At 32.9% G+C, this 19,620-nt stretch overlaps 1 protein-coding gene across 3 annotated transcripts in view; it reads left to right on the top strand.

The window, feature by feature from the left end:
* LOC127728290 (heat shock 70 kDa protein 12A-like) overlaps positions 1–19,620 on the top strand; it is a 177,821-nt gene that overhangs the window by 20,425 nt on the left and 137,776 nt on the right. For 2 of the 3 annotated variants that reach the window (XM_052235619.1, XM_052235618.1), the window contains exons 2-6: positions 9,777–9,901; positions 16,925–16,975; positions 17,722–17,800; positions 17,912–17,979; positions 19,215–19,266. In XM_052235619.1, the coding sequence (XP_052091579.1) occupies positions 9,806–9,901; positions 16,925–16,975; positions 17,722–17,800; positions 17,912–17,979; positions 19,215–19,266 (346 nt within the window). In that variant the 5' untranslated portion in view covers positions 9,777–9,805. Of the gene's footprint in view, positions 1–9,776; positions 9,902–16,924; positions 16,976–17,721; positions 17,801–17,911; positions 17,980–19,214; positions 19,267–19,620 lie in introns of those variants that run through there. The other variant, XM_052235622.1, reaches the window with a different exon arrangement.

The following is a 19,620-nucleotide window of genomic DNA, read 5'->3' as shown; positions in this document are numbered from 1 at the left end:
GGTTCGCAGGGTTAATTTCAAAGGCGCATAAACTGTTCGATATCATATACCAAATATCTAAGCGACATATTGCGAAACAAATATTTATCGCAAGAACAAAATTAGGCAGAAGAAAAAAAAAAAAAAAAAAATTAAAAACCAATTGTTCAAAGAACAATTGAAGGTCTTTCCACATCAATTTTGTAAATAATTGATGAGAAGCTAATTCTGGTTGACTCAAAGCTACTATTGAAGTCGAATCATAGGTTTCTTCATACTGATTCAATAAACATATGGTTTCTATAGACTTTTACACTGAAATAAGGGAGATAATTGCCAACTTCCGGTTTAGAAAATGTCACTTCCGGTCTCATATGATAGCTTTATTTACACTGATTCCAAAAATATATGGTTTATATATACTTTTGCCTGTAAAAAGGGAGATAATTTGCTACTTCCGGTTTAGAAAATGTCACTTCCGTCTCATATGATAGCTTTATTCACACTGATTCCAAAAATATATTGTTTGTATATACTTATGCCTGTAATAAGGGAGATAATGTGCTTCTTCCGGTTTATAAAATGTCACTTCCGGTCTCAAATGATAGATTAATGTATGACCATTCAAAAAATATATGGTTTCTATGTACTTTTACATGAAATAAGTGCAAAAATGACTACTTCCTTTCACTCAAGGCCACTTCCGGTTGAAATTTTTCAAGGTCATATGTCACCCAACATTTTGCAAAAGATCTTATGGCTTTATCATGTACCAATATGAAGTAATAATCAATTTACCTTAAAATAAAACATTTCAGGGGCAATAACTCCAATAAGATGTTGCTGGATTGTCTCAGACCAAATGTATCATATCTTCATCACAATATAACAACCATTTTGCACTAGTTCTTTTATATATAACATTAAAAATATCGGAGAAAATGCAAAAACAAGCAAAAGACAAAATTCAGAACATGACCTTGACCTTTGACCTTGCCTCATTTTCTAAGTTAGGATCCAAGGACCTAAAATAAAACGACTATAGGTTTATACAGCTTACGGTTTATGAGTTAATAAAACTTTACGACAAATTTATTTGATAAAGGTAGAGAACTCCTATAAATTTTCATGGAATCGCTTCGATCCAAATTAGACAAAAATTCCTGAGGATGTAACGCACAATTAAGAAAAAGAATTTTTTCGATATCTTTATTTGTTACGAAGGAGATGCACTCACATGATAAACAGTGAATAGGGAGATAACTCTTACAAAGAAAATTGTTCGTCTTAGCAGGGTGAACTTTAAAAGCGCATAAACTATAAGATTCAATATGAGAAATATCTAAGCGACATATTGCGAAACAAAAATTTATCGCAAGAACAAAATTTGGTGGAAGAAAAAAAAAAATAATTAAAAACCAATTGTTCAAAGAACAATTGAAGGTCTTTCCACATCAATTTTCAAAATAATTGATAGGAAGCTACTTCTGGTTTACTCAAAGTTATTAATAGTGTCAAAGTATAGATTTCTTCATACTGATTCAATAAATAAATGGTTTCTATATACTTTTGCCTGAAATAAGGGAGATAATTGCCAACTTCCGGTTTAGAAAATGTCACTTCCGGTCTCATATGATAGCTTTATTCACACTGATTCCAAAAATATATAGTTTGTATATACTTATGCCTATAATAATGAAGATAATATGCTACTTCCGGTTTATAAAATGTCACTTCCGGTCTAAAATGATAGATTAACCTTTGATCATTCAAAAAATATATGGTTTCTAGGTACTTTTCCATTAAATTAGTGCAAAAATGCTACTTCCGGTTCACTCAAGGTCACTTCCGGTTTACTTTTTTCAAGGTCATATGTCAACCAACAGTTTGCAAAAGACCCTATGGCTTTATCATGTAACAAGTTGGAGTAATAATCAATTAACCTTAAATTGAATCATTTCAGGGACAATAACTCCTATAAGATGTCATTGGATTGTTTCAGACCAAATGTATCATATCTTAATCACAATTAGGCAAACATTTTGCACTTGTTCTTTAATTTGTATCTTTAAAAGTGACAGAGGAGATCAAATAACAAGGAAAAGTCAAAATTTAGAATATGACCTTGACCTTTCACCTTGGCCTCAATTTCATTTGAATGAACCAAGGAACTCAAATCAATATACCTTAGGTCTCTATTACTTACCATTCATGCTATACATTTATATATCCCTTATGTCAAATACAGAAGGGGAAATAACTCTCATATGGAGTTTACGTATCGCTTCGGTCAAAATTGGACAAAACATCCTGAGGATATAACGAGCAATTTGGTAAAATAAATTTGTCGCCTTCTTTTACGGTTACGGAGGAGATGCATGCACAAGGAAAACAGTGTTCGGGGAGATAACTCCTACAAAGAAAAGTATTCGGTTAAGCAGGGTCAATTTCAAAGGCTCCTAAACTGTTCGATATCATATACGAAACATCTAAGCGACATCTTGCGAAACAAAAATTTATCGCAAGAACAAAATTTGGCGGAAGAAAAAAAAAAAAAAAATAATCAGAAGAAAACCAATAGGTCTTTCCACAGAAAAGTGGAAAGACCTAAATAATCAGAAGAAAACCAATAGGTCTTTCCACAGAAAAGTGGAAAGACCTTATAATCAGAACAAATACAATAGGTCTTTCCACCGAAAAGTGGAAAGACCTAATAATCAGAACAAATACAATAGGTCTTTCCACCGAAAAGTGGAAAGACCTAATTATTGTCAGGTATCTATTGTCCATCTATTGTCCATGTCAATCAATACAGTTCACTTCAATTATTACCTGAGGGGAAGTTCTCAAAACACTTTCCTAACTTACTTTATAATTTTGGCACCTCCTGGAGGAATGACAAAAAGTGCACTGCAAAATCCTGTTAAGTTTTTAATTTTCTAAAAAATAAAATGAATTTGAATTTTATTTATCTAGGGCATGCTATGCCTTAAAATTTTCCCAGATACACAGGTTTGTCTGTACTCAGAATAAATTTTGAGGTGAAAATGCGGCCATATTAGCCAAAGGGTCCACATGTTATCCGCATTATCTAAAAGCATACACAGCTATGAGTGACCTTACATACACAAACACGTTTTAAAACAATTTTTAAGTGACGATATAGACTTTTGATTAAGTTGTGGCTTTATTACTAATCACCACGTGGTAGTTCAGCATCATTGCCATCAAACATGGCGCCCAAAGTAACAAAAGACTTTTGTAACAACTGTAGCAAGGATGTTGTTTCAAATGACAGAGCTCTGTCGTGTTCAATATGTGACAAATGGTTTCACATTAAGTGTGAAAGAGTTCCAGTAGCAGATTATGATTTTTTACAAAAATCCGACGACAGCATTCAGTGGGTATGCAAGGGTTGTAAAGGGGCATCCCAAAAAATTTGTAAAATGTTAACTTTAATGCACAAAAGGCAAGATAAGATAGAAACAGAAGTTGTTGGTCTCGCTAAGAGTCTCAAACATTGTAATAGAGGTCGGTCATTTAAAAACGTATCAACCGTATCATATTCGTTGACGTATACGCATCTGCATATATACCAAAAAATATTATGTGATCCCGAGCTTAAGACTATTATATGTTGAGCTTCATTTTTTTTTATCAAATTGGATCCTATTCAAAACAATCAAACACAAACTTTCAATATTTGCGATGATGGTGTTTTGCAAAAAAGGGCGTCTATCAACGACTCCTGCATGCTCTCGGAAAGGAGCGATTGTGGGGCAGTGACACGAATCCTTTTATAAAACGCGTAAATATATTGCAAGTTCTTACCTGAATAAACACAAAAAATTAAATGTACTACTTATATACATGTAAGAGCTATGAATATTGTTTATTTGCGATTTTTTCAAATATGAGTAAAAGATACATAACTGTTTTCATATTTAATATAAATACTATAATTTTGAAAATAAAACATACTGAGCATCGCTCTATTTGTCAAACAGCAAGTTGGTTCTACGAGCGCACAAGTTAGCACATAAACAAACGATTTTACCGTATTCATTCCTATCATGCCTGTAAACTGTACTAACCTTTGAATATTAAAAGTCGGATTACATGTTCCACAAAAATCGATATTTCCTAATTGTTTCACGTGAAAAAATATATATCAAGCATGCGAGTAGATTTCACACTGTCCTGATCCTGACAAAAGATGTCTATCTCTGATTTAGAACATACTCGCCCATTCTCGACCAATGGAAAATCAGTATTTTCACTTCTATTTTTCATAGTAAATGGCTTTCCATGCACTATAAAATGATATACATGAATGACTTTTCATTGTAGATTAATTATGAAAGTGAACTCTTAAAAACTCCACTAACGAAGTGTACAATACCCCAAGGCAATTTCCAAAGGAAAAGAGCACAAAAAAATCATGAGTACTGTTGTTTGTCTAATTATTATAAATGAAATCAGAATCATAGAACTACAAAACTATAAAAGCATTTTAGGTTGAGATTTTAACATTGGAAATGTTATTTAATGGTACATATATAGAGCCCCCCCGCACCCCACCCCACCTCAAAAACAGAATTGAAAAGGGGGGAAAGGTGTGGGAAAATACATGTAATATTCAATCTAATTTCTATACGATACCTTAAAATCAATGTTTAAAGAATCAATGACTGTTGATAAAAAATAAAAGATATTTTTTTTTTAAAAAAACCACACAATATATTCATCAATAATAAAACAAGCATCTAAGGTTTAAACGATTGTAAATTAAAATTCATTGATTAGTTTTTTCATTAATAAAAATTTTCAATTTAAGAAAAGCTGATTTATATAACATTGTGTGATTTTTAAAATTTATGAATTCTAGATATATATGATTAAATTGTATCTGAAGCAGAAGACATCCGAAAACTACCGACGGTCACATAACACGATATTAACATAAACATAAATATAAATAGATAGCGACCTCGTGCAATTGGATTTTCTATGTCTGTTTGATTTCATATTATAGGTTAAAAAAATAAGTTAATTTTCGGTTTTACCTGTATAAGATCGAATCAGTCAATCAAATGATTTACCTTTGTTTCACTTTCAATGTTGACATTCTTTTCTTTTAATATTTTAATAACTGAACACGCATAAATCATGCGTAATCCATCTCTAGCTAAGGGGTTAGATTGAAGTTCACATGAATACGGATTCAATGAGGTCGAATTATTCACTTGCAAGTGAATAATTCACCATCGATGTTTCTTAGCTTATTTTGACAAAATTGAACCATACTGGCTGCTTAAAGCGAATTATAATTTCACTATTTCACTTTCATTAATGATTAAGCAAAAAAAAATATTAGGATTTAAATTTCAAAGTTTATATATCTCGTAGCTAGTGCCCCTTTAAGCAAGGCTAAAAGGTACACTCGGTCAAGTTTTCTTGACAATACTTTCATTTGATGTCAATACAATTAATTTCCTATTATCAATAATTGAAATAGACATTGTAAGATGAAATGGGAGACAACTAAAATGCACGAAATCTTATAACAAAATACTAGTGATCAACTGTCAGTTTTTTCTAATGAAACAAGAATCAAAATTTCAACCTTCAAAAACTACAAAAACTGAACAGCCCATGAGTCGTCCTGAATATACATGACATATTTGACACTTGATTTACCATTGTATAGACAAGGCAAAGTCAGTGAGTGACTTGCTTTTGGGAAACCAATCAGTCATTTTAACCAACCATAAAACATGGGATGCAAAGTGCCCTCAGATCTGACGATCCTATGATAGTGTGGTGAAAACTAAAAATGCAATATGGGGAAATACAGGTGAAGTAAAAAGTTCTTGTTTTTGAAACCCCAAAAAACATTTAGATCAAAGGATTTATTTTCAAAGATTTTATGACAGAAATTGAGAAAAACTGAAATCAAGTCAGTGAATTTGCTTGCTCAGATATGCCTAGAGCCATATCATTTGCCTTTGGTCATTGCAGATCCTTTTTTGTTGACCAAGGGTCTCATAGAGAGCAACATGTCACAATAAGTTAAGTAATATAATGTTTCCAATCCTTCAGGATCTATGACTGTAAAAAATACTAACATTTTTGTGCGCCGATTACTTTTGAATTCATCAAGCTGTAACTTATTAATTAATCCTAAATCGGTCGATCTGTGATGATGATGGTTGCATGTCTGTCAACATGCATGTTCTCTCCGAAATAAAACTCTTCAATGTTAAATGCTAATGCATATCATAATTCAAGAACAAAAACAACTTATTAATATGAATTGCCAACATGTTGAAATGACGCTTTAGTATTTTGCGTCCACGTCTCCTCCTTCTGTAATTTTAATTACTGTGTATGAATACTATTGTCAAAGTTTAAATACTTTAAAAGTAGAAAATTGCAAATTTCGAAATGCAAAATTTCAAGATTTTGATAGTAAGAGATTCTAAGATTTTAAGAGCGGAAATTTGCAGATTTTAAAAGTGGAAATTTTGAGTTTATTAATAATATCTAAATTTCGAGACTTAAAAAGTCAAAGTTGCGACTTTCAAAAATCGAAATTTCAAGTTAATTAAAGTCAAAATTTCAAGATTTGAAAAGTTAAAATTTCGAGTAAAAGTAAAATAATCTACACAATTCAATTTTTTACTGGGAACAACCATGGAACTAAAGAAAACGCGCGTGAAGTTCCCCGGGGTAATTGGTAGCAACGTCCGGGTATATGGATTTGTAACACCCGGGGCTATGGGTATTTTTAACGACCCGCGTTAACCAATCAAAATCCAAGAAATATACTAAGCCAGGGATAACGTGACTAATCATACTATCACAACTAAAGCACTTTTCATTGCAACCATCATCACGCAGATTCAACTGAGCATATTGTAATTTAGGGTTAGCATTTTATACATAATCCCTAATTATACAAATTTACTTTGACGTATATATTTGTCTTCGTTTGCTCTTATGAGTAACTGTGAATGTGACAATTGCGAACGTTTCAAAACTGAGGAAAATGAAATTAGAAATTTGGATTTTTTAAAAGTCAAACTTTCGAGTTTTTGAAATTTAGAGTGTTTCGTCGAAATTTTGGAATTTGAAAATTCGAAATTTGGAGTTTAAAGTCGAGATTTTGGGATTTAAACGTTCGAAATTTGGAGTTTAAAGTAAACATTTTGAGATTAAAAGAAAGTCGAGTGTTAAGTTATCTTTTTAAAGTATAATTTCGAGATTTGGTAGTCGAAATTTCGAGTTGAACGTCTACATTTTGAGATTTAACTAGAGGCTCTCAAGAGCCTGTGTCGCTCACCTGTATCTACTGTGGTTTTGGAAATCATGTAAAATAAGGTTAAAATCACAATAAATAGTATTAGATACCAAAATAATGATTGAAGCCAAGTTTGGTTTAATTCGGCCCAGTAGTTAAATTTAAAGCAGGTCATCCCATTGTAGCATTACAATAGTTACTGAAGACCCCTTATCATTATTCAAATTAATTTTCAAGTTGTGACCATTTGAAATTGTTTTTTTTTACAATTTTCCCTATGTTCTATTATTAGCCATGACGGCCATGTTGGTTGGATGACAGGGTTATCGGATACATTTTTCAATCAAGATACCCTATTGAAAGTTGTGGCGTAGTTTAATTTCATTTGGTCCAGTAGATTATGTGGAGAGTAAAAGATAACAAAAAGTTGCGAAAAATTGTGAAAAATTGACTTTAAAGGGCAATAACTCTTTAAGGAGTCAATTGACAATTTTAATCATGCTGACTTATTTGTAGCGCTTACTTTGCCTACCATTTTTGCTGTTTACAGTTTATCTCTATCTATTATAATATTTAAGATAATAACCAAAGACTGCAAAATTTCCTTACAATTATCAATTCAGGAGCAGTAACCCAACAACGGGTTGTCTGATGCGTCTGAAAATTTCAGGTCAGATAGATCTTGACCTGATGAACATTTTTATCCCTAGCAGATTTGCTCTAAATGCTTTAGTTTCAGAGATATAAGCCAAACTGCATTTTACTCCTCATGTTCTATTTTTAGCCATGGCGGCCATCTTGGTTGATGGGTGGGATCATTGGATACATTTTTTAAACAAGATACCCTAAGTATGATTTAGGCTAAGTTTTATTGCCTATACAGGGATAAGTTATAAGGTTTATTTTATGCCCAGTAGTTTCAGATGGAGATTTTTGTAAAAGATTACAAAAATTCACGAAAAATTATGAAAAATTGAATTTAAAGGGCAATTACTCCTTATGGGGTCAATTGACAATTTTGGTCATGCTGACTTATTTGTAGATCTTACTTTGCTGAACAATTTTGCTGCTTACATTTTATCTCTATCTATTATAATATTCAAGATAATAACCAAAAACTGCAACATTTCCTTAAAATTACCAATTTAGGGGCAGCAACCCAACAACGGGTTATCTGATGCGTCTGAAAATTTCAGGGCAGATATATCTTGACCTGATGAACATTTCTATTCCTTGTCAGATTTGCTCTAAATGCTTTAGTTTCAGAGATATAAGCCAAAAACTGCATTTTACCCCCATGTTCTATTTTTAGCCATGGCGGCCATCTTGGTTGATGGGCGGGGTCTTCAGATACATTTTTTAAACAAGATACCATAAGGATGATTTAGGCCAAGTTTGGTTTTATTTGGCCCAGTTGTTTCAGAGAAGATTTTTGTAAAAGTTAACGGACGACAACGGGCGACGACGACGGACGCCAAGTGTTGAGAAAAGCTCACTTGGCCCTTTTGGGCCAGGTGAGCTAAAAAGTAGAAATCTTGAGTTTTTCAAAGTCACAATTTAGAAACTTATAAATTCGGAATTTCGAGTGTAAAGTTGAAATTTTGAATTTTAATAGTTTATTTTTATTAAACATTTATTATGTCATTAATTACGTCTCCGTAAAAAATAGTGCATTCATTACAAGGAAAAACATTTGCTGATATGTAAGTTGCACTGGAAAAGATCTTTTCAATAGTTTTAAGTAGAATGGAAAATATATATCGGTCGGTTGTTTAGGCAAAGCGTGGTAAGGTCTTTCAACAAAATTAAACAAAAAAGTCTAGTATGTTTTGTTTCGGTTTCAAGTCAGAAAATCAATACAATTTAAAAGTATACTTCAAACACGAAAGAACAGCGTAAGGTTATTATTGAATAGTAATAAAAAATCAAAACAAAACAATCAGATGAACCCTTACAGAATAGAGGATTGTTAACTACAAACCCATAAAACTCAGAACTTGTATACTCGACTAACTGAACAAAAAGCAAAATAATATTTTAATGCTACAAAAGGGACTGAAATAAGGCAATAAGGCGTGTTGTATGATTGCATTAAAGACAACTCCATATCCTACAGACACCAAAGAACGAGGATGTATGCAAACTGCAGACCCGTCCGGCCTTCAACGATCGGCGAAACTCATGCACCAGTAATGCAAATTATAAAACAATTCAAATAGAAAACCAAAAGCCTGTTTTATGCTAAGACAAATAAATGAAAAACAGGCTCCGACTTGGGACAGGCACAGAAACAATTTAACGGGGTTAATCATGTTTGAGTGCGCTATTCGCGCGCTCTCTCTCTCTCTCTCATAAATTTTAAAACATTTTTTGAACTTACGTCGATTGTACAAGTTATACACATATAAATTTAAAGATAACGTGAGGAGAGATGCCACGTTTTAACAAAAAATGTTAGATCACTGCATCAAAGATATATGTGTTCTGTCTTCAGGTTTAACAGTTGTATAAGACAAACACCCAATGGAAGGGACATTAAAGAGAAAGATATCCTTCTTTACAGGATACCAAGAAAAATGGTTTGTTCTAGCAGACGATGGAAACATAAAACAATTTGATGTAAGTAGAAACCATGTCAACATATTAAATTATTGATAACTTTAGAGAGAACAAATTGAGATTGAGATGTTAACATAAAAATCTATTTATGTATAAGCAGTGTAAGATTATAAATTTACATAACTGCAATCTTTGTTGACATTGTCGACCTTGTTTCAACTTGTTTGCCATTTTTAGTAGCTTCTGTATTTGTATCTTTGGTGAGTTTTGACGTCATTGTATCCGTATACCTTGACCTGCATGGATTTATTGATAAATCAAGATAATCTATACAATACGGCCTTTCTCCGATACACGAAAGTTCTATTAGTTCTACCATGGAAGTATTATATTTATATATATATAAAATACTTGCATGGTAGTACCAATGACCGGATGGGCAACAAACAAACGAACATAGCCGCATCGTTCATTTCGCAAGTTGTAAGGAAATCTAGCCATAAATATTTGACAGAAATTAAAGGTAAAAGCTCATAGAAAGAATGTGTATTTGTTCTTTGATTTGTTTTCATCCGAATAGAAGGGAGGAAATGACATAATTTCTGCCTATACAGGGATGACTTTGCCCGATAACATCCGACATGTCTTATGATTATTTGATAGTTTGTTTTGGCACAACGACCAGTGGAAAAAAACCGTAAAAATGAGAAAAATTAGTTCTTCAAGGGCATTAGCTCCTTAATTGACTATTCGTCCATGTTGACTTATTTGTAGATCTTATTTTGCTGAACACTTTTGCTTCATACAATTTCTCGTTAACTATCATATTATAGTTTCTGCAAAAAATAAGTAAAAGTAGTCTTTCAAGGGAAATAATTCCTATAGGGGTTCAATTGACAATTCGTCCGTGGTGACTTATTTGTAGATCTTACTGTTCTGGACAATTTTTCTCTCTATCTGTCCAAATAATAAAGACACTTCAGGGGCAATAATTCCAAAATGGGTAGAAATTGGTAGGAAATAGACATTGACCTGCTTGTCGATTCTACTTATGTCATATTTTGCTTTAACTGCTTTAGTTTTTGAGATATAAAAAGTAAAATATGAAAAATACCGAACTCCACGGAAAATTCAAAAACGGTAAGTCCCTTATGAAATGACAAAATCAAAAGCTCAACCACAAAAACATTTCAAACAACTATAAGCCAACATCTTTGAAATTACTTTTAAAAAAAAATGACATTCCAACAGCTCCGAAAATGATTGTCTAATTTTTCCGAAATTTCGCAGGTGATAAACCCTGACCTGCTGACCCGTTTTACCCCCATGTCAGATTTGCTCTAACTACTTTAGATTTTGAGCCCAAAAGCCCAAAACTGCATTTTACCCCTATGTTCTATTTTTTTGTAACAAAAGTCATGTTTGTTGATGAATCAAAACCCCAGATGCAACTAGATACCCCGAGGAACATTTAGATTGAGTTTGGTAGCATTTGTCTTAGTAGTTTCAGAGAAGGTTTAAAAAAAAAAAATTCGACGACGAACTGACGATGGACATCCTATACCTTTTATCTTTTAATATAAGAAATATATTAGGTTTATTAGCCTTCTTATATAACCAATAAAGTAAGACCGTGAGACCGTGCGGTCTAACAAAAATCTGTTAATATCGTTAACAAAAACTCGACAGTGCGATCAACCAACCGCTAACGTTGACATATAAAATCATAGTACTTTGAAGTCTAACATGTATGGTCTAACAAATTCTTTTAGTTCTGATAAAAAATTAAAACAAATTAGCCAATCGCTGATATTGATCCTTCTGACATCATTGCTACCTTCGCCATATTTGCAGAACTTACAGAAAGCTATTTTCAAAAATCTTATTTCGTTTATGTTTATAAGTCTAAGAATAGAGATAACCACAACAGTTTCCCAAATCCAAACTTTCTCAGAGGTAATTGCATACATAGTTCAAATATAAGTGATCGTAGTGAATGGTTGCTCTTACTGGCTTAATATTCACTCTCAAATATTAAGTACACGTGGTCAGGTGGTCGTTAGATGTTACTGGTCAACTTGCTTAATTACCATAGTGATAGACCCGGCGTATATATCTTTATCATTATACGATCTTATACTGTTATTATCTTCTTAAAAACACCAAAAAATATGTATGAAATACAATCAAGATAGCATTGATACAAACTGTAACATTCTATAAACGCCTCATTCATCACACCGGATCAAGCATCATGCATGATGTTACAAAAATGTCAGCTGCGGAACCGTAACTCTTATAGTCCTTATCATATTTTGAAGATGCCGGCAAAATATCACCATGTCATGCACTTGTGAAAATTTTGGTATACTTACATTTCAAAACTGTGCTTGGTATCTTTGACGTCCTTTGTGTTTAACTAAACTATTATTCTCAAAAATGATTTGCTTCACGAAAACTCACTCATATAAACAAAAAGCTATTAACCACAAATGAATTTGGTTAACATATATATAACACTTTACACTTACAGGGTGTTCTCTAACACGTCCGCGTCAGGATCTAAAAATATATTCGTTCAAGTACCCGGAAGATAATTTGTTTAAAGGGGACTATGGGTTAACTAGTACCACCATATAATTCTGTGAAGGGGGACGGGAAAATTTGAAGATGACCTACTACTAATTTCTAGTTTGAATGCCGCCATATCTTTTATCATTTTTACACAGACAAACAATTATTTTCTTCTCATTCAAAAAGTGACATAAAAGCTGAATTCCCACCCTGCCCGCAGAAATAGTAGAAGTTGTGGCCAATTATATAATCTTAGATGGCTATCTTCTGTATCATTAGAATACTGCACAAACAGTTCTTAAAAATAAAAACAAACATTAAAAAATTAAAGGATTTGGGTAAATGCACATGAGACAATATCTCAAAAAGATAAGTCCATATTCTGTTTTTAATTATAAACTTGAGATAGAAGCAATACTATATTGTCTATAAATATGAACATAAACTCTCATCATATATAGTTCTGTTTTCTGAAAATTCTTGACTAACTGGCAAACCCCCGGCTTTGTAGAACTGTAGCTCGGAAGTCACCAGGGGCGGATCTAGGATTTTTGACTGGAACAAGTTTCTAAGAAATGAAAGATATGAATGAGCTTATCCAGGTGCACAAATTGTTGGAAGATTTTATTCCAAAATACCACAGAACTCGTCAGATACACTACTTTTTGAACCTGTTGCATATAAAAAAAATTATAAGTGACGATGAACTACATGTATTTATATAACAGTTATGCTCCTTGGAAGTATTGATTTTACGGCATATCGCACTGCTGGCGCTCTCGTGTGTACAATTCTTGACAAGTCAATTCTTGCCAGAATTTAATGTAACTTATATCATAGGTTTATATAAGAAATTCCTCGGACAACATCGAAGTTTGGTGCAGATCAACTCATTTTAAAAGAATTATTTATGCCCCTTGGAAATATCAATTATATGGAAAATTGCATTGTTAGCCTTCTCGTGTCTACAATTCTTGCCTTAATAAATCTAAAGCACACAAAAAATATTGCATTGTTAGCCTTCTCGTGTCTACAATTCTTGCCTTCATAAATCTAAAGCACACAAAAAATGTTAAAGTTATTGCCCTTGAACATATATGTAAATAATTGTATTGTTCGCCTTCTCGTGTCTACAATTCTTGCCTTATATTTTTTATGCGTCAATTTGATGTTCAACTTGAATTCTATATTCAGCGACAATGCGATTTATTTTCCGACTCTTTCTCCTTATATATTTTCTGGCTTACGGTGCCATCGCTGGATCTCTGCTCCCTAGTTACCAGATGCCATAGCTGACCAGATAGAAAGAATGAAGTTGATGAATTGCTTCTTTTTATGTTGTACGACCAAATAACTCAAAGCGAAAAAGCGATCAATAATTGACCATATTCGCGAGAACCAGCTAGAGTACAATAAATTCATAAAGGTCAAACTTTATAGATGTCAATTGTACGTCCGATATCAAGGTATATATATAGATAGGTTATGACTTTCATATGAAAAACGTTTTTAAATAAATCAGTACATTATGTATATGATTGGGGCCCGGGGGTGTGGGGGAGGGTAGTTTTAAACCCCAGCCGGACGTCTGTACCCACAATTTTCCCCCAATAAAAAAAACCCAAAACAACTGACGTTATTTTGAAACTGCGAAACCCTCCGTACCTTTTTCAGAAAGTTTAACTTGTCGATTCTCGTTGTTAACTTTTGTGCTCACTAGAATTGGTCGCAAGAAATGATCGCTAGCTTGAGTATTGTATAGATTTAAATGTTGAATTTTGTTGAAAGTACTATCCAAGCCTGATGATTGGCTTTTAAGTTATGTTTTGATATATTTAATGTCGGAACCTGAATTAATATTGGAGGACTATGTATATAGTAAGCATAATAATTATGTTTGGAATGATATGATATATGATATATCATTTATCATGGTATAGATTTGACTGTATTAATAATTACAAACATCTGATTCAGAAGAATTTAAGATTCCATCAATTATAAGATGGAAATTTACATATGAAATTGTCAGGGCCATAACTCTTTTGCTATATATTGGTGAGTTTTTGGTAGCTTCTATGGGCCATTCGGATATTTCCGGAAACAAGCTTAAGATTCTCGGAACTTCTCGAAAATGTTGGATCATTTATACAGGTAGTTATCTACGTCTTTGACACGGCCCCTCTATGGATAGGCTATAGACCAAGTGACATTTTATATATTAACAATCAAAGTTCATTTGTAGATCGGATAGTAAAGAAGTTTTTCCTGTAGAATATTTGGATTGATTTAAGTAACTTCAGGAAATCCGTTAAAAAATTTGAGATGTTTTATGAGACCAAAATAATTGTCAGCATATAAATAAAGGCAAAAGTAGTATACCGCTGTTCAAAAGTCATAAATCGATTGAGAGAAAACAAATCCGGGTTACAAACTAAAACCTAGGGAAAAACATCAACTATAAGAGGGAAACAAAGGAACAACAGAAACACTGAAGTGTAAGAGGTCCCAATGAAGCTGGTGTGTTACTCTTCAAGAAAAATATACAAAACCTTCTTACAAGTTGGATACCACAGGGTTTCACTTCACACGGAAAGTGGACTTTGAATATAACGATGATTACAAACAGTTTCAATAATTAAACGAGTATAAAAATAATTGAAGGAAACAAAATATGAAGATATGATAGATAAAATAAATGCATCCAGATTATAAAGGAAACTGAGTGCTTTAATTTATATTGCGATTGGTTTGTGAAACTTGCGTTAGACATCCGGTTTGCAGAACTGGGATTTGCAATAGGATTATGAAAAGAATGATGTACACTAATAAAATAGTCAAGTCTTAAAATGTACATTCAAATAGTAGCAGTATATACACAACTATCTAACATTGTTTTCAATTGACGTGTGCAAGAAGCTAGACACAATTACATATTTAATAAATGTCTGTTTTATATTTTGCATTGTGTAATTTTGTTCCTACTGCGGAAGTCACAAAACGTAAGAGAACGACAAAAAACAATTTTGGATTTTAATCCGAATCCGAATCAGAATAGACACCAATGGGTTTTAAAAGTTTGACCTTTATGAATTTATTGTACTCTAGCTGGTTCTCGCGAATATGGTCAATTATTGATCGCTTTTTCGCTTTGAGTTATTTGGTCGTACAACATAAAAAGAGGCAATTCATCAACTTCATTCTTTCTATCTGGTCAGCTGTGGCATCTGGTAACTAGGGAGCAGAGATCCAGCGATGGCACCGTAAGCCAGAAAATATATAAGGAGAAAGAGTCGGAAAATAAATCGCATTGTCGCTGAATATAGAATTCAAGTTGAACATCAAATTGGTGAATAAAAAATATACAAAGTAATTAATCATCATGGAGCACCCGAATATTAAAACCTTAAACCTATATGTTTTCTTGCTAACCATGGCAATATAAAAATAAGGAGATGTGGTATGATTGCCAAATGAGACAACTATCCACCGAAGTTCAAATGAAGTTGATGTAAGCAATTATAAGCAATTAAAGGCAACTGTATGGCCTTCAAACATGAGAAAAACCGATATTTTATGGTAAGCCATAAAAGGCCCCGACATGAAAAATACGAAACAATTCAATTAAGAAAACTAACGGCCTAATTCATAACAAAACAATTTACAGATATGACAGACATGAACCAACACCAAGACCTGTTCAATGCAACTTTAGAATATGCCTGAATGTGACCCATTGTAGGTCACCATGGGTTTTGTCCCTGAGGGACATTCACCGCCCCTTCATACCATTAATCATTAAAATATTCATAATTTCAACCCTCAACTATTTATATTCCGAATTGCCATTACCCTTTAAGAGCACCACATATTTCATCCGGAAGTAGGGAAACAGTGTCATGACTCCCCCATATAATTAGTTGTTAGATATCCCATTAACTATAAATATATCTTATTTCGCATGACAAAACCGTTTCAGTACTAGAATGTGTTTGTTTGACCTTTTCTTTACTGAAGTGACTTCTAAAGATCAAGGGGAAACACAAGTTAAGTCCACGAAAACAGTTCAACCTACAATGTATATAGTCATTTCATTAAGCTATAAGACACCGTTAAGAATATTTTGGAGCTGCTGTAAAACAAAAGAAAATGCAAACTACAATTTTTTCAAGATTGTCTTTTGATTACATTGTGTTGTTAGGTTGGTGTCTCATTGAGTTTAAACAACATCCCCTTTTTATTCATAATATGTATCTTAACAGGAGGACGAACGAAGTGTTTTTTTTTATGTAATCTTACGCACTTCGTTTTTTCTTGATATTTACTTACTATGAAGTTACAACATATACCGAATTGCATTAACTTAGTAATCTTAAATATAGACACCTGTTCCCGTTTTGTTAATGTTTGAAACACGTTCGTTCGCTCTTATCATTCACCAGTATTGTGTGATATATCTGACTTTCTATGTTCACTTTTTTATTTATACGGAATATGTTTTTTTTTCAGAGTAACCCAGCCGAAAAAAAGCAAAGTCCGAAATGGACGATGAATATCAATGTAAGTTTAGGTATTTTTTTGCTTGTTTTTTAAGAAGATAAAGGAAGACAGATATTTCTAAATGTGTGACTAAATGAAAAACACATAAATATGCATGATTAAATAAAAACGACAGAAACCACAAAAAATGTACAAAAAAAAACAGAAGACGCTACATTTTGTACATAACACCCGAAAATAAAGGAAAAAAAAACGAAAGAAAACAAATAATGAATCTCTCTTCAACTAGACGGTTAACGCAAGTTCCCCAGAGGGTCAATTAATTGCAGCAACATGTATGTATACAAAAAAAGCTTGAAGGGGTTTCTTTGTCCTTTTAAAACCTATTGATTGATAGTTGCTTGTTTGTTTGACCCATAGTGGCAAGTAAGTCATGCAAAAAAGACGAGAAGATACACAATAAAACAATTGTGTTATTCGGGGGGAGGGGGAATTGCAGAAAAATTAGACTGCCACTAGAAAAAGAGTATGTACTAGAGTTTTTTTTTTCCTTCCAATACTTCACCTACGAAATAAATGCTCATGCTTGAGTGGGCCATTCTTTAATTGATATAATCGAATGTGATTTATGAAAATATCAAGGTTTAATGATTGCTTTAACGTCCAGTTACTCTCCACTGAAGAGTGAAAACATTCATTATCAATTAATCAGGTGTATCAATCTTCATAAGGATTTACAAACTTTAAAATATTTTTTTCAAATAGTGATAACTATAGAGTACCATAATGATCTTCTTTATTTGTAGCTTGCAGAAGTAACCACGAAGGATGATGGTCTTCGATTTGTTGTTACCGCAAGTAATGGTCGAACCCTCAAATTGAAAGGTACATGTACTGGTTTGAAAAAAAATATTATGTTGAATTGCGCAAAACTGAACATGCAAACACATGTAAACTTTAATTGTTAGATTTTATGATATTTTCATTCTTTTGCAGCACAGGGCAAAGAGGAAAGAGAAGAATGGATCAAGTTTTTCAAGATTATAAATGAAAAACAATCCCAAGTAAGCTTTTCCAGTTTAAGTTCATGTAATACATACTGTCAAGTTATGATTTTTTGCAAATATTTTGTACAAATAATTTCTAAACGCATTTGACGTGTTCATGACAATAACAGGACTTTCACTGGCCATTGCTTCTTTTGAAGTTAGATGTAAGCGATTTGGCACTAATCGTATGAATAATTTTCGGTCAGCAGCACTTAACGATTACAGATCTAAAATAAAACTGCAAAGATACGAAAGCCAATTTAACACCAATCAACTTAAATATTTGAAATGATGATGATGATGATGATGATGATGATGATGATGATGATGATGATGATTTGGTGTTTAACGTTCGATGGCAAATATTGCATGCAAACCGCGACATGTTTAAAATGTGAATATGCACCCTGCTTTCTTTACCAAACCGACCCGCTTAGCCGGATTCCTACGTGCTAGTTCACAATGTCACATTACCCGAACACATGAGTTGACTTCGAACCAAACAGTCCTTGATCTTACTTCTAAATGTCGGTTGCACAGTGGAGAAGCAGAACATACAGATTTCATGGTTTTAAATTGGTTTTGCCTGGTGGGGTATCAAACCCACGATTCCCTGCACTTGAGGCTACCACGCGATCACCGAGGCAAGTCAGATTTTGTGAATTTTTTGGTTGAATTTGCATGAACATTAACACAAGTATTCGTTACTTATGGTACTATAAGTTGTCTTATTTTGGAGTTAAGATGAAGATATGTCATATTTAGTAATTTAAGGATCACATCTTCATATTTATATCAAGCCAAAGTCTGATAGTAAGATTAATTAATTCAATTCATGTATATATGAGCGGAAACACCGAACTTAATCATTCTTTTATACCTACATGTACAGAGATGTTTGACTCTGGTAAATACGTTATAATAATTTATTACTGGAAGTTTGCCTTTTTTGGTACCATCATACTTATTTTACTGCATAAAAAGCACTTCTTTTATCATAAAAAGCGTAGATTTACCAGTTATATAACTATGAAGACAGTGGATATTGCTAACAGTTCTGCTTCATCCACACTCACTTCCAATTTTTAGTAGGATTCTACAGTATGTTGTCTTTAATACCTGTTTACCAGTTTTCCTCGTATCTGTATCGTATCGTACATGTATCTGGTCTACCGGTATTCCTAGTGTTTCATATTTTTTCCAGATAGGGTTAATTATGAAAACACACTGTAAGTCGATTTTTTCCCCAGGTAAGCTACTTAGATGAAGCAGAAGAAGGAGGTTTCGGGCCTGTAGCTCAAGGTTTGTGTTTGCCTTTATCATCAATATTAGTCAAGTTATTTATATACACCTTATAAAATTGAGAATGGAAATGGGGAATGTGTCAAAGAGACAACAACCCGACCATAGAACAGACAACAGCTCCCTATTTGTCCGCCATTACTGGACATCACAAAGGTTCCCGTAAAATGTTTACGTCACTATATAAAATGTCTGACGACACTGAGGAAAAGTGATTATTGTATGACATCAATAGTTCATGTGTAGCCAATTCTCAGGTCAACTGTTTTCATTTTCCTTGCTAGGTAAATATCCAGAGAAAATAATCGTCATAGTTATGTAGAACATTATTGTGAACTGTTGTGAATGAAATTA

This window comes from Mytilus californianus, unplaced genomic scaffold (assembly GCF_021869535.1).
Source record: "Mytilus californianus isolate M0D057914Y unplaced genomic scaffold, xbMytCali1.0.p SCAF_2, whole genome shotgun sequence".
NCBI lineage: Eukaryota > Metazoa > Mollusca > Bivalvia > Mytilida > Mytilidae > Mytilus > Mytilus californianus.
Note: the sequence above shows the minus strand (reverse complement) of the source record. Positions and strands in the feature narration are given on the sequence as shown.